This window comes from Heterocephalus glaber, unplaced genomic scaffold (assembly GCF_053883595.1).
Source record: "Heterocephalus glaber isolate CG9 unplaced genomic scaffold, H.glaber_assembly_v1.0 deba00001773, whole genome shotgun sequence".
Taxonomy (NCBI): Eukaryota; Metazoa; Chordata; class Mammalia; order Rodentia; family Bathyergidae; genus Heterocephalus; species Heterocephalus glaber.
In genome coordinates, this window is record NW_028258463.1 from 9,446,137 (window position 1) to 9,461,686 (window position 15,550).

At 62.6% G+C, this 15,550-nt stretch overlaps 1 protein-coding gene across 2 annotated transcripts; it reads left to right on the top strand.

Moving 5' to 3' along the window:
• The first annotated feature begins 8,126 nt into the window (after positions 1-8,126).
• Ppp1r1b (protein phosphatase 1 regulatory inhibitor subunit 1B) lies at positions 8,127-15,537 on the top strand. 2 transcript variants are annotated; one of them, XM_004859497.4, is made up of 7 exons: positions 8,127-8,531; positions 9,769-9,829; positions 10,064-10,086; positions 10,407-10,482; positions 13,062-13,268; positions 14,595-14,708; positions 14,793-15,537. In XM_004859497.4, the coding sequence occupies exons 1-7, from the start codon at positions 8,451-8,453 to the stop codon at positions 14,831-14,833; spliced, it is 603 nt and encodes a 200-aa protein (XP_004859554.1). In that variant the 5' UTR covers positions 8,127-8,450; the 3' UTR covers positions 14,834-15,537. The 2 variants fall into 2 exon arrangements, with proteins under 2 accessions (XP_004859554.1, XP_012933242.1); XM_013077788.3 differs by lacking the exon at positions 8,127-8,531 and adding an exon at positions 9,142-9,365.
• The last annotated feature ends 13 nt before the right edge of the window (positions 15,538-15,550 follow it).

The following is a 15,550-nucleotide window of genomic DNA, read 5'->3' on the forward strand; positions in this document are numbered from 1 at the left end:
GTCCCTGAGACTCCAGGGGCCTCACCCTGCGGGCCCAGCCAACTGCACTGTAGAGCGAAGTGGGGTGCGGGTTGGGAAGGACTCGTCCCCCGAGTCCCGCCCCCCAGTCACAGGAGCCAGCGCCCTGCTGGGGTCTGTGGCCGGCTGGGGGTGTGGGGCCTCCTCCGTCCGCAGAGGGGCAGGGCCATAAACATGGGGCTTCTCTACCCTGCACCCCCTTCCGCCCTTGCAGGTTCAGTGGCAGCCTCCCCCTCCAGGAGGAATCTCCCTGATCTCCCCCGAGGAATCACGGGGCCTGGCACGCACTGAGCCTCTGGGGAGCCGCGCACCCGCTAAAGAGCCCCAGCTTCCGGGTGCTCCCCAGCCGCCTGCAGCGCCTCTCAGACACCCCTGTGTAGGACCAGACTCGGGCTCCTGGCTGCACAGATCTCCGTCCCAGGGACAGCGGGGCCCAGCACCCGAGCCCCCCCCCCGCCCCCGGCGCCTCCCGCGCCCAGCACGGCGCCCCCTGGCGCCCGCAACCTGACTCCCCCCGGCCTGCGGCCCGCGCGCCCCACGGCGCCCCCTGCCGGCCGCCCCTGCGCGCTCCCGCCGCGACCTGACCCTGGGCGCGCAGGGCCGGCGTGAGCGGCGGGGTGAACGCGGACGCACGCGGCGCCTTTAAGGTGCCACCGCCGCCCGGCGGGGAGAGCTCCCGCCGGCCCCGTCCCGCCGGCTGCGCTGGCGACGGCGACACAAAGCTTGGTGGTCGGGCGCGCGCGGAGCGGAGGAGCAGGCGGCGGGCGGGGCCCTGACCCGGGCTGCCCCGCCCCCAGCCCCCGCCCCCCGGCCCCCGGGCCCTGCTCCCCGCAAAGTTGGTCCCGCGAACTCTTTCCAGGCCGCTTCCCCCGCATCTGACACCCGGGCCCGCGCTCCCAGTCATCACTCCACTGCGCTAATTGCACATGCAAATATGCAAATACGTATTAATTAATTACTATACTAATTAGTTCTGTGGTATTTGCGAGTAATAAATCATTGGATGGAGCGGGGAAGCTGGAGACCTGGCCCATTTTCATTCTGCATAAAATTTTAATGGTCTCTCTGGCTGATCCGGGACAGGCGCTCGCGGGGCCTCTTAAAGGGCCAGCGGAGGCGGCGGGGCGGGGGACCCGCGCCTGGCAGGAGCCGCCGCTCAGCCCAGCCGGTGGCCTCTTCCTCCCCGCGGGCTCCCGCGTCCTCGGGGCCCCCAAGGAGGGCTGGGGAGCGGGTGCCAGGGCCTTGGCGGCCCCCAGAGCCCGGGGGAGGGAGGGAGGGCTGGGTAAACTGAGGGACTGGACGGGCAGTTGGATCTTAGCTCACTGGGCCTCCTGTTCCTGGGAAGTCCTGGGCCCCCACAGTCTTTTCTTGTCTCTTTGGGGGGACACCGAGGGGGGGTTGCCTCCGGCTCCCCCTTTCCGCACGATCGGCCCCTGCCCCGCCCCCGTGGGCACCAGCTGGCACCCTGGCAGAACAGCCCTGGCTGGAGTGGGCCCCCGGGGACCCTGCTCGATTTCCAGGACTGGTCAGGACCCTGGCAAAGGAAGGGAGCCCGCTGCTTCTCAGCTCCCTTCACTGGGGGGTGCCCAAGCCTGAGTCTGGGGGTGCCAGAGTTGGGCACATGAAGGTGAGGGCTGTGGGCTTGTCCTGAGTGGGACCCGGATGACAGGGCCTCCAGTCCGGCTGTGTCACCCTCTGAGCCCCGGCCCCAACACCCTCTGGTTGGCAACGTCTATGAGGGTCGGTGGCCCCAGGGGGCTGGTGATGGGGACTCGGAAGTCTCCCTGGCTGGAGAGCTGGGTCTCAGCCACGGGGCGACATCGGTGCTGTCCCCACCCCCGCCAGGGACGAGGAGTGGCGACCGGGTCACCCAGCCTGACTCCTGAGTCGTGCAGTGGGATTTGAAACCCAGCTTGGCTTCTGCTCCTCCCCTACTGCTGCCGCTTCTGCTGCCCCAGTCCTCAGCTGGGAGCCAGGCCCTGAGCTCAGACCCTCATGGACCAGGTCGTCCCGGCTCACTTGGGGGTGTGGGACAGCAGAGCCCACCAGGCTGTCTGATGCCTCCATCTGGAACACAGGGCTTGATGGGTCGCAGCAGCCTTACTGACCCCAGAGCAAGAGAGGAGAGGTTTCCCCTCTCCTAGGGTCTCGCTATATAGTTCAAGCTTGTCTTGAACCTGCTGTGATCCTCCTGCCTCAGCTTCCCTGGTGCTGGGATTGTAGGCATGCGCGTGCGTGCGTGCGTGTGTGTGTGTGTGTGTGTGTGTATTTTACTATGCGTCAATAGTTTATTTTTCACAATTCTGTCACTATTTTCCCCATCTCAGGAGAAACTGAGGAAGGAGGAGTTTCAGTGCATTGTCCAAAGTCACACAGCCAGCAAGCGGCAGGACCAGGATTTGAACTCCTGAGCTGGGGTGCTTTCCAGTCTGCTCCCCTGTCTTACTGATTGTGTGGCTTGGCCATACGGATAACCCCCCCATCCAGCTGTGTCAGGGATGCCAGGGGCAGCAGACCTGCACCCCGGGTGCCTTTTAAAATTGTTTTGTTGGTCTTTTGAGACAGGGTCTCACCGTGTAGCCCAGATTGACCTTGAACTCACTGTGATCCTCCTGTCTCAGCCGCCTGCGTGCTAGGATGACAGGCATAACCACCACCCCTGGCCCTGGTGTCTTTGGAAACTGCAGGTGTGGGGAGAACAGGGCCCCACCTCCCGTGGATCCCAGAGTCGCTGGGCAGGGCGACCTTCCAGGAGGCCCAGACCGCTCCACCTTCTCAGCCTCTGCAGTTCGGGAGGCGCTCCTGGCATCGCTGCCCTCAGCATCTGTCATGGGGACCACTCTGAGCCAGGAGCCCCGGATTCTTGTACTCTCAGACCCATGACCCTGTACCCCACAGCAACTTGGGGGGCTCCCCAGGGCACCTGGCACGCTTATCTCCCAGAAGTAGGGCGCCCTGGACACCCACCTTCTGGACCGGGACATGGGCTGGGACTTTGGGGTGGTCTTGGGCTGCAGCCCACGAAGAGAGGGAGAGACTCCCCGGAAGACCCAAGGAGCGGGGGTCCCAGGGTCCCCCCAGCCCCGTTTCCGGGAGGAGGGGGCAAGTGAGGGGACTGAGGAGCAGGCACGGGGTGGACTGGCGGCTCTGAGCCTCTCCTGCAGCCCCCGGGGCAGGGCTCGGGCAGGAGGAGGGGGCCGAGCAGCTGCTGGCGATTTATTACGCAGTCACGGAAAAATTGGTTTATAAATTAACAGCTGTTTTAACTTTAGGGCCTCTTCTTCAGGGAATGGAAGCAGCCGACTGGACCGGGCTTGGAGTGCGTGCGGGGCTGGTGCAGGGAGCAGGCGGCGGCGAGCCCGGCAGCTGGCATCTTCGGGGCGGCCTCAGCTGGCACCTCGGGGGGCACCAGGCCGTGGCCAGAGCAGGGGGTCTCCAGGTGCCTGGGCCCAGGCTCCCCGCTGGGGCCGCAGCCAGATCTCCGCGCAGCGTCCGCGTGGGGGCCCCAGAGGGCACAGAGAGAGACGACGATGCTCGCTTCCGCCACCAGAGGGCGGCCGGGGCACGCGAATCTCTGCAGCTGCCAGCTCGGGCCCAGCGCCGAGCAGGGGAGAACCCCGCGCCGGTGCACACGCATCGCATCGTCCTCCGTCCATCCTGGAGGCGTGAGAAGCAGGCGCGAATATCGAGGACCGGCGGGCGTGGTGACGCACGCCTGTGATCTCAGCGCTGGGGAAGCCGAGGCAGGAGGATCACTGTGAGTTCGAGGCCAGCCTGGGCTACATAGTGCTCAAGGCCGGCCTGGGCTACAGAGCGAGGCCCTATCTCAAAAACAAAACAAACAAACAAACAAACACTACTGACGGAAGTGAGATGATACCAGCCGCCCATGTCTATGAGTTGCGTGTTCATCGACTCATTCATTGCTCAGTCCATGCTAAGGTACCCAGAGCCCACTGTATGCTGGGCACCATGTAAAGATGGATGGTGGGAACGCGGGCATAGTGATGCACGGCCTCTGGGAGGCTGAGGCAGGAGGATCCCAAGTTTGAGCCCAGCCTGGGCAACTGTCTCAAAAGGAGGGGGACTGGGAATCTAGCCCCGCGCAAAGGCTCTGGATACTTTTGGAAAATCTTTTTTTTTTTTTTAAAGACAGTGGGAGGGACTCATCTCAAAACAGCATGCTGCAAGTCCTGTGGGGAGATTGATTTGGACGCGGGAAACAGTGCTTCCGGGAGACGGAGACATTCTGTCCCTGCATGTTCACGTGCTACATGAAATTTTCAAAAACTCTTGAGATGTGTACTTCAAAGGGGTACATTTTGTTGTATGTAAATGTCAACTCAATACAGTGGGGTTTTATTTTCTTGTTTTGTTTTGGTTTTTGAGACATAGTCTTGCTGTGTTGCCCAGGCTGGCCTTCATCTTCCAACTCAGCCTCCTGCGTAGCTGGGATTACAGGTGTGCATGGCCCACTCCACCTGGCTTCCAGAAAGTTGATTATTCATTTATTTATTCTGTTATGAGAAAAGAAAAAAATGGAAATGAAATCTATGTAAATAGGGAAGGGTGAAGGGGGTGAAGGGCGCACAGGTAATGGGAACTAAGATACATCATGTACAGGTACAAGCACCCAGTAATAAATGTAAACTTTTTGTATACCTAAAATGTACCAATAAAAGAATTTAAAAAATTAAAAATATATATTTATTTATTTTGTTTTGTTAATGGTTTGGTTTTGTTTGAGGCAGAGTCTCTATGTAGCCCAGGCTGGCCTCGAACTCTCAGGGATCCTCCTGCCTCAGCTTTCCCAAGTGCTGGGATGACAGGTGTGGACCACCACACCCAGGGATAAAGTTGATTTCTGTTTAAAAGCAAGTAAACATCCAATATGAATTTATGGAATGAACCAATGTGTTACTAAATGTCCCAGGTGACTAGCCTCCAATCTGGTGTCACCTTCGTCCCGGCTGAGGGTCCCCGGGTGTCCCCGGAGACGGGCCTTGGGACTCCTGTCCCGGCTGCCCTCCCCCAAGTCCCTGCCTCCCCTAGAAGCGAGGAAAGTCGCCCCGTGCCCAGCCCTCCCCCAAGCTGCCTCCCAGGATTTCCGGGGCCTCCCTTCCAGCTGTCGCGTGCCAGCCCTGCCAGCTCAGCTCGCCAAGGTCACCAGTGCGATGCCCAACTGCAGACCCGGTGCCAGCCGCACAGCGCCGAACCCTGGCTGACTCCGCCACCTGCTGGCCCTTTGTAGAACTGCAGCCCTAGAGTGGCAGGGAGGAGTGAATCTTTGAAGGCGGCTGAATCCTGGGCTTCGGACGCTTAATCGTACAGACATGGCGCGAGGTGGGCTTTGAAACACAAAGGAATGGAGGTGCAGAGAAGCTACCAGGTTCACACAACTGCAGGCCTGAGATTCCTCCCCAGGCTGCCGATGTCCCCAGTGTATCTCTTTTTCTTGAGACAGAGTCCCACCATGTAGCCCAGGCTGGCTTAGAACTAAGTGTTCCCCGGGCTGGGCTCCAACACATGGCGATCCTCCTGCCTCAGCCTCCTGAGTGCTGGGATCACAGGTGTGGGCTATCACATCTGACTTCCTAGTTTAAGTCCTGTCCAGGTGACGTCTTGCTTGAGGAGAGGGAGGAAATGTTCCCAACTGTCCCCTCTCCACACCTTCCTGGAGAGCGGAGGTTCAAAGGCGCCTAGCGGAGAAGAGGGTCTGAGCAGGCACCAGGCAGAGTGGTGAAGGGAGATGTTGGGAAGGACACACCCCAGAATATCGTGTCCAGGGTGGCGGTGTGGCTCAGTGGCAGAGCCCAACACAGAAAGTTAGTGCTAGGACTGCCCACAGCCATGACAGGCACCTCGCCACCAACACTGTCGGGCTGAGCTGGAAAACACACGGCTCCATCAGAGTTAAGTCAAACGAGGTCTTGAATCTGTTCAGCGGACCTAACCGCCCCGTGCTTCTAACTCAAGAATAATAACCCAAGAGTGGCATGTTATTTTGCATCTCATTTGCATGTGATTAACTCCAAGTCACAGTGAATGGGGTCACCCTGGCCCTGGGCTGCTGGCTTCACCCAGGTGTCCCCTGCCCACCCCACCCTGCCAGCCCCTGCCCTTCTGAGGCTCCCGGTGGACCCACCCGTCCTCCTGGTCCCACGCAGCCCCTGCCACCCGGCCGCCCACAGGGAAAAACTTTTCCCCAAGTTCTTGAGAAGTCGCGTAGGATCCAGGAAAGAAAAATCAAAGTAATAAAACCTCATTTAATTCCTAACGGAGGGCAGAGCTGGGAGCTGCAATTATCTTAATGCCGAGCTATTTTTACTCTCTCCATCTCTGTCTCCTGCCTTTCTGTCGTGAGCCTTTCCCTTCTCTCTGCTCCCCTTTGTCTCTTCATCTTTCATGGCTTTCTGGCTCCTTTGGCTTTCTTCTACAACCCCCCAGCTCTGTACCGTCTCCTGCCAGCCTGGGCTCCGGGAGATGTCTCCTGACTCTGGGGGTCCCGGAATATGTCCTTCATAAATAAACAAGCCCTAGCCAGGTGTGGTGATGCACGCCTGTAATCCCAGCCCTGGGGAGGCTGAGGCAGGAGGATCCCTGAGAGTTCAAGGCCAGCCTGGGCCACACAGAGAGACCCTGTCTCCAAAAACCAGACAATAAGCAAGCACTGCTGCTGAACTGAGGTTGGGGAGTGTTCCCCGAGGGCTCTTCTGCTCCACCCCATAACCCTCTGCGCGGCCCCCAGCCTTGGAAGCCAAGCCCCTTCCCCCACCTTGGTCCATGCCCTTCCTGTGCCCCTTGTTGTTTACCCCCTAAGCACTGCCAACCTGGCCTCTGCCGCTCCCCACCACACCCCGGCAGAGAAGGGGTCCTGGGCCAAGCCAGGGATGGCCAGAGATGTCCACACCCCTGGGCCAGCAGCCTGGCATCCGGCTGTGTCCTGGACAAGTATAAAAGTCAACAGACACAAGGGACTGGAGCCAGGCTGCGCCGGAGGAGGAGTCTGGCTGGCAGGGCCAGAGCTGTGGCCCCCTGCTCGAGTCCCAGGTGGGCAGAACATCACGCCCCTGACCCCACTGCCCTGAGAGTCCTCTGGGCTCTGGCTGGGCCCAGGAGCCACTGTGCTTGGGTGGGAGAGGAAAGGCTGCAGGGAGGGCTCCTGGCTGTGCTGGGCCGGCGGGTGACCTGGATAGAAGCCACCCAGCACAAGGGGCCGGAGGACAGCGTGTCCACGAGTGCACCTTCCCGGCCTCGCCCCACTCCGGCCTGGACAGAGCAGCCCCTCTTGTCCCCTCCAGATGCCCACAGGCACCTCTGTGGAGGGTGGGGCTGGCACCCGGGAGCAGCACACACCCCTCTCCCCATCACGTGATGGCAAGTGACCCACAAGGCGCCCCAAGCCCCAGTCTTGCCCCCAGGGGACACAGGCAGGGGGTACACCGCTGCTAGACGTGTGCCTGCCCCCCCACCCCGGACCGCAGCCCAGTCGCGGCTGGTCCAGGCCGGTGTCCCCACCCTGCGAGCTGGCGCTGCCGTCACCCTGACAGCCCTGACGTCCTCCCACGCCCCCGCCCGCCCCGCACACACGCAGGACTCCTACGCGCTGCCACTCTCGCGCGTCTCCGACACTGACACGCTCACTCGCACAAGCACAACTCACACCACCCGACGCCCCGCGCCCCCCCCCGGGGCCCCTGCACAGTTCCCTGCCGCGGTGACTGACGCGAGTCCTCCCACGCGCGCCTCGTCCACGCCGCTCGCTTCCTAGGACACCCCCATTCCCAGCGTGACAGGTGCCACTCTCGCGGGCCTCCGTGCAACTCCCAGCGCCAGGGCCACCAGGTGGTGAACGCGGGCGTCCCCGCGGCCCCTTCTCCCCTCCCCCCTCGCTGCTGGACGCCATCAATAATGCAGCGCAGGTCTGGGGGGCCGGCAGGGGGCCCCCACCCCACTCACCGGCCCCGCCCCCTGCTCTCCGGCCCCGCCCCCTCCTCCCGGGGCTCGGAGGGGGCGCGGTGCTCGACGCTCATTGGCCGCTGGCCCTGGCCCGCCCACCGCGCGCGGGTGCCACCCCGGGAGGGCGGAGACGGGCTGGGACCCGGGTTGAGCCCCGCGGGAGAGACAGGGACAGGGACGCGGGGCAGGGGCAGGGCCGGGAGCAGACCCAGGACCCGCGAGGGCGAGGGCGCAGGGGAGCCGGGCGGGGGCGCCGAGCCGGGCAGGGGCGCAGCGAGCCCGGGGAGCAGCGAGCCCGGCCGAGCCCCGCGCCGGTGCCACTGGAGCTGGGCGCAGGAACCGCTCGGCTCCTCCCGCTCCTACCCCAGCCTCCTCCTCCACCTCGCCCCTCGAGACCCCTGGCCGCCAGGCGGCTGGAACAGCGCGCGGGCGCCGAGCGGGGACGCAGCCCGAGAGCCCGGGGCGCACCCGCCATGGACCCCAAGGACCGCAAGAAGATCCAGTTCTCGGTGCCCGCGCCCCCCAGCCAGCTCGACCCCCGCCAGGTGGAGATGGTAAGGGGCCGCGGCCCGCCGCAGGGCCCGACCCACCCGGAATCTGCGGCGCACCGGACTGGGGGCGCAGGGCCGGGATCCCCACCCGGGCCCCCGCAGGCCGCGCAGCGCCAAGTTCGCGGACACTCGCGCAACTTTTCCCGGACTCCGGGCCGATCCCGGGCCGGAATTTGGCCGAGAGCGTCGGGTAGCTGCCCGGGGACTGTCCTTTCTGGGGCGCCGTCTTTTCTGGGGTACCGTCCTTTTACCCTGCGCAGTCCCTCCGCTAGCCTCCTTCCCGGCCTCCCACTAGGACCTCCCGCCACCGTGCCAGCCCCAGAAACCCGGGAAGTACACCTGACCCGGTCACTCTCCGCGCCCTGCACGCCCCCCAGCCCACCCCGCGTGCCCAGCTGGGGTCGCGGACCTCGCTGTGGCTCTCTCTGATCTCAGGTCCTGCGGATCTCAGGTCCCCGAACCCCCAGAGGGAGAGGTGGCCAGCCGGGCCACAGCCCAGCGGGGGCACTTGTTGCTGAGGGGAGGATGGGCCGAGTGGCCTCGGGAGGGAGGGGCGGCAGCGTCGGTCTGGAGCGCAGTGCTGGGGACTCGCGGGGGAGGTGACAGCTCCAGCGCATTTCCCTGGGGCGCGGAGCGGACCTACTTAGGCGGCAGTGGGTCTGATTGCGGCGCCCGTGGGGCCGTGCCCTTCCCGTCCAGCTTGGCTCTCTGGCGAGCAGGGCAACTTCTCCTTGCTCAGAGCTCCCCAGCCCGAGAAGGGCTCCCCGATGGCTCTTCACGCTGAGCCCTGCTGGGTCCCCCCCCCCAACTGGACCCGGTTTCTCTGGAGCCCTTGAGGTGATGTTAGGTGCAGGGCTTTATCTTCCCAGAGGGCCCAGGAGAAGGACCCTCTGGGCAGGAGAAGGAAAGGAAGACACGGGTTCTGGAGTGGCCTTGGAGGGGACAGAACTGGGCTGGGGCTCGGGGCCTGGATGTTCTGGGCCTTTTCTAGTCCCTTGGACTTGGTGTGTGCTGTGTGACCTTCAGCACGCTACTGAACCTCTCCGAACCTGGGGTTTTCATCTGTGTACAGTGGAGGGGCTGAGGGAGCTACAGAGCTGCTTTAGCTCTGGGAGTCTTTGATTCAGAGGCTCCCTGGGGATTCCAAAGTGCTGCTCTCTGCTGCCTGGGGTTGGGGTGCGTGGACCTGGGGTGTCTGTCCTGCAGGTGTCTATCCTCTCTCTCCCTTCCATCTCCTCAGATCCGGCGCCGGAGGCCAACCCCTGCCATGCTGTTCCGGCTCTCGGAGCACTCCTCGCCAGGTAGGACTCTCGCCTGCCCCCAGCAGCCTCTTTCCGGGGGACAGTGGGGGTCAGAACTGAAGCCTGGGAGTGGGTTTGGGTCTGAGAGCCCAGCGCTTCGGGGGTCACTCTCTGAATGGCGCCCCCCGGAGGGGCACAGTTTCCTCCCTGGAAGCTGAGATCTGGGACGGTAATGCGGATTCTCTCTCCCTCCTCTCTGCTTCTGCTGGTGCCATGCTCCGGGGGCCTCTGCAGAGGAGGAGGCCTCTCCCCACCAGGTGAGTCCCCAAGCCAGCTCCAGGAGGGAGGCAGGCTCTGGGGGGCGGAGGGCACGGTGCCCACAGCGCCAGCTGAGCAACACAAGGCATCACTCAGTGGCACTCTGGGAGGGCACATTAGCCTATCAGTGGCACCTCCGAGTGGGCCAGGGCCATTAGGTCCCCGTCCGTTCCCCCTCAGGCTCTCGGATGTCCTGAAGCCACGGGGGGGCGGGGCAGAGGCTGGAGCAGTTGCCCACCCTGTTGCTGCTGCAGTGGGATGGCGGGAAGGCAGAGGGGGCCAGGACCCGGGGAGCCCCTGAGCCCTCTGTTCCCTGCAGAGAGCCGCAGGAGAGGGGCACCACCCCAAGTCCAAGAGACCCAACCCCTGTGCCTACACACCACCCTCGCTGAAAGGTACACTCTGCCGTGAGCCCACCGTCCCGGGGACGGGCTGACACTGTGGGAGGGAGGGGGGCTTCCCCCCGGCGACCAGAACTGCAAGACAGTGGCTGAAAGGGCAGCTGGAGCCCTGCAGCAGGGCGAGAAGGAGGGGTGGTCCGGGTGACAACAGCCCCTGCCCAGTCTGCTCCTCCACGAGGCTGGCCTGGGCCAGACGCCCCCATGCAGGGCACCTTCTCCCCTCACCCCATTTGCCACCAGACCCTTCCCTTGCCTGCTTCTCAGCTCTGTAGTGACAGGCAGGTCACCCCATAGCCACACTGCCGGGGCATTGTACCAGGCTCCACTCCTGGGCACTTGGGGCTGCCACCCATGGCATAGCACTGGCCTAACATGCGTGAGGCCCTGAGTCGATTCCCAAAACCAGAACAAGGGAAGCTGAGTAAGACATGGGGATTGGCTTCTCCATCCCTATGCTCCTGGGCCCCTGGCCTCCAGCATCAGGGGGAGCTCACAGGGTGAGGGGTATGGACTTGGGTTTGGGGGTCAGATCAGAGGAACCAGGGACAGAAGGGTGACACGGGGGCTCCAGGCCCACCAGGGGTTCCAGGCCTGGTCTCTGGCCAGGGACGATGGGAGCCACAGCTGAAGGAGAGAGGGGTGCTGATTGGGGTGGGGAGGGCAGAGAGGTTCCGAGCAGCAGCAAAGGTCACCTGCCACTGCCTGCCCGGCTGGGCACGGAGCGGAGGCTCCTGGTCTCCCAGGACGGGGACATGAAAGGACAGAGCTGCAGGAAGTGGGTGGCACGGGGGACAGGGGTCCGGAGCAGGGCCAGGGAGAGGGGACATCTCAGGGAGGCAGGAAACCGGCCCCCATTCCAACCCCGATGAGTGAAAGGGGCAAAAACTGTCCCTGGGGCTTTTCTGAGGGGTGCTGGGGATCGAACCAGGTGCGGGCTAAGCATGTGACACCCGCAGTCCCTCTGGCTCCTGACATGGGGGTAGGTTGGGGGCAGCAGGTGGAAGGGGGACAAGAGATCAGGAGGAGGGTGCCACGTCTACTTCCATGCTTGGCTTAGTGGCGCTTAAAGAGGGACTTAGCAGGGCGTGGTGGTGCATGCCTGTCATCTATCCCAGCACTTGGGAGGCTGAGGCAGGAGGATCGCTGCAAGTTCGAGGCCAACATAGTGAGACCCCGTCTCAAAAAACCATAAGGAAAAAAGATAAAAGGAGACCTGCATTAGGGAGAGTTCAGAACCCAGAAATGGAGAAGCTAGAAGAGGGGGAGGGAAAAGGAAAGAGAAAGGGCAGACCCAGCGGTCCCAGCAGAGCAGGGGGAGGCTCGTGGCACGTGCACCTACTGTCACCATGGCTCTGACTGCTCTCCTCCCCCTGGCAGGCCCAGGGCTGCCACCACCTTTTGCCCCAACTGCAGGGGCGGCTGGGTTCAGGAGGGAGCTGGGTGGCAGCTCCTGGCCTTTCTAGGGGACCTGAGGACCCTCCAGAGTAGGAGGAAACACCAGGTCTTGCTCTGGGGAGGAGTGGGTGCCCAGGTCTCAGTGTCACTCTTGGCTCAGGGGGAAGCTCTGCCACCTCCCCAAGGCCAGGGCAGGGTGATTTATTGGGCTTTTATTGCCTGAGTAGCCTGCCCAGAGCCAGCGGGAGGGAGGCTTGGGCACACACAATGCACCCTCTGTGCCTGTCCCCAACTTGGCAGGACCTCAGGGTCCCGTCACAGACCCGGAGGTTTCCAAACGCCTCGGGGAGGGGGGGGAACTGCCAACCTCACCCCTGGTCGGTGCCTGTGGACTTGGTGTCCCGAGCACTCCCAGACCCCGTCAGCCTCCCCGCCCCTCACCAGCACCTCTGCCCCCAACCCCCCATTCCCACTCCGGCCCTTCCTGGGCCCTCTCCGAGCACGTCCTGGTAGTGGGGGTGTTGGCAGCTTTCTAGGTCACTGCAGAGGGAGCTGGGAGCTTGGGGATGTGGGTCAAGGTGTTGGGGGCCGCACTGGAGCAGGTCACTTCCCCAGGCACGGACTCCCTGGCTGTGGATGATTGTGTCCTTAGGCCCAGAATCGACCCCACCCTTGGAACCCGCAGCAGGGGGTGTGGGTGGGCATCTAAGAGCAGTGGCACGGTGGGGGTGGGCACAGCACAGTGGAGGCAGGATCTGAGTGAGCAGTGAACCTCAGGCAGGCTGAAACCCCCCCAAAAAGGAGAAGGCAAATCCCCTGCCCGGCCTGCAGCCTGGCACCTCCTGCCTGGGGTTGAGCCGGTCCACATGGCCTGCAGGCCTGGGTACCTGGCAGAGCAAGCCCCCAGCCAGGGAACATTAAGCTGCTGCTATGCCCGTCTGGACTTGCCCAGCCTGGCACCCTATGTCGAGGGGCACTTCCTTGTGCCAGTCTCTGTGGGGCCAGTGTCTCGACAGTTTAAAACCAAACACGATGCAGCCTGCCCCCTGCTGCTGCTCCTGCCTTGGGCTGGCCTGTGGCCTTGAACTTGGGCCCAAGGTGGTGGCCCACAGGCTGGGGAGGGAGTGCGGGGCTGCTGCCTGGGCCTGGCCGACCCTGCCCTGCCTGGGCCCTGTCAGCTGTGCAGCGCATCGCCGAGTCCCACCTGCAAACCATCAGCAACCTGAGTGAGAGCCAGGCCTCAGAGGAGGAGGAGGACGAGCTGGGGGAGCTTCGGGAGCTGGGCTACCCGAGAGAGGACGAGGAGGAGGAGGAGGAGGACGAGGAGGAGGAGGAGGAGGAAGAGGACAGCCAGGCTGAGGTCCTGAAGGCCATCAGGGGCTCTGGTAAGCTGAAGGGACTGTGACACATGACCATGAGATCCCGCAGCACCTGTCCCTGGGTCACTGTGGCGACCCTGCAGCAACGGCACATCCGGGGCCTCCCCACCCCCATCCCGTGAGAGCTTCTCTGTGGCCTCATCTGAGCCCTGGGCTTCCTCCATTCTCCCTCTCCTAGTCAGGTCTTGCCTGAGAATTAAGGCAAGGGCACAGGAGGTATGAGGCTAGAGGCAAAAAAGGACTTCAGAGCTAGACCTGGTGGTGCACGCCTCTAATGCCAGCACTTGGGAGGCTGAGGCAGGAGGATCGCAGGAAGTTACAGGCCAGCCTCAGCTACATAGTGAGCTCAAGGCCAGCCTGGGCAGCATAGTGAGATCCTGTCTTACACAACCAAAAAAATAAAATGAAAAAGGCCTTCCAGCCACTGCAGTGAGGCACTGTGAAGGAGGCGATTCGGGGGAGCCCAGCACCCCCATTGCCTGCATTTCCGAGCCCTGGATGTGCTCTCTTTGGGGCTCATTGGCCGTCTCCAGAGCCTGGAGACCCTTTCTCCCTTTTTCTTTCCTGGGATTGGAATGGGAGGGTGCCCTCTAGTGTCCACAAGGAGAATTTAGGGTTTAAGAACCTTGCACCTCAGCTGCCTGAGTGGAAGGGGTCAGGGAGAGGACCAGGAGTCCGGGGTCTAGACACATCGAGAAGTGTCCCAAGCTGGGAGAGTTTCTGGGCTGGAAGAGCTCACCCCTCCCATGGCCGTTTCTGCAGGCCTGGCCATGGGAAGCTGTGCCACTTCTATGCCTCCTGGTGAAGGGTGAACTTTTTTGTTTTGGTACCGGGGATCGAACACTGGACCTTATGCTTGCCAGGAAGGCGGTGGAACCACTGAGCTAAATCCTCGGCCCATGAACTTTTGTCCCATTATTTATGAGAATGATACACGGTTGACGACCCCACATACACACACTTGAAACGTTCAGCCCTCACACCCTAACAAGTTGGCTTGGGCCTGCATCTGAGGGCTAGAAGACCCCAGAACAGGTGGAAAGGAGTTGAGAGGTGGCCGTCCCTTCGGGGCAACCAGCAGGGCACTGGGTCACATGACAAGACTACCAAGGAAGCCATGAAGGGCGGCTCTCGGGAGGCTGAGGCAGGAGGATAGCTGCAAGTTGGAGGCCAGCCTGGGCTACGTAGGCAGACTGTCTCAAAACACAAATAAACCACTATGCCATGATGCCTCCAAAGGTTTGGGCTCGGCCACGAGAAATTTAGCTCTTGCTCCAGGTCAGCCAGATAATACCTACAGCCTGTGTTTTTATTCCTTCTTCCCATCCCCAGCTGGGCAGAAGGTAGCCTGTGGCCAGGGTCTGGAGGGGCCCTGGGAGCGCCCGCCCCCTCTGGATGAGCCCCAGAGAGACGGCAGCTCCGAGGGCCAAGATCCGGCACTAACTGGTATGGCTGGGAGTGTGGAATGGGGAGGCCAGGCCCGACCTGGTGCGGGGCCAGGCCCTGAGTCCCTCTCTACTTGCCTTGCAGAGCCGGGACAGGAGCCTCAGCGCCCCGAGCCTGGCACATAAGTGTGCAGCTCCCAGTCTTCAAGAGGAAGTAGAGGGGGCGTCACTGTTCCCCAGAAACCCACTCTGTCCCCGCCCTGTTCTTCCCCTCCCCTGCGACTTCTAGACGACTGAGGCTGGTCTGTGTTTGCTTCTTTGCCCACCTTTGGCTGATGCCGAGTCCCTGACACCCGCCCCTGCCAGTCGTTCCTCCATTCACCCGGTGGGAGATGGGGTGTGGGGAACCCCGTGCTGGAAAATTCAGGAAGCAGAAAGGAGGATTTGCTTTTCACAGTCCTACTCCCCAGATCCTGTCCCCTGGGCACAGGAGACCCACAGGGCAGGACCCTAAGATCTGGGGAAAGGAGTGTGAGAACCTGCAGGGGTCCTGAGAGCCTCCTCCGCCTCTCTCCCCGCCGGACTCCAAGTCACCATCCCGTCACCAGCGTCTCCCAGGGCCCAGGACTACTCCTCCACAGCCTCAACGCACAGAGATCTCTGGATCAGCCCTTCTCCCCTGCGTGCCTGGAAGATGGACTGGCAGGGGCTGCTTCGTTGCGTTTTGTTTGTGCTTTGATGCCGGGAATGCCGCCTAGTACGCGTCCTTAGGGGGGACACATGGCGGGGAAGCCAGGTTCTCCTTGTCCCCAGCTACTCTGTCCTCTTCCCCTTCTTCCTCAACTCCAGGCCTGAATCCCTCCAGTGCTGTAATACATCTTTGTAAATAACTGTGCCAAGACT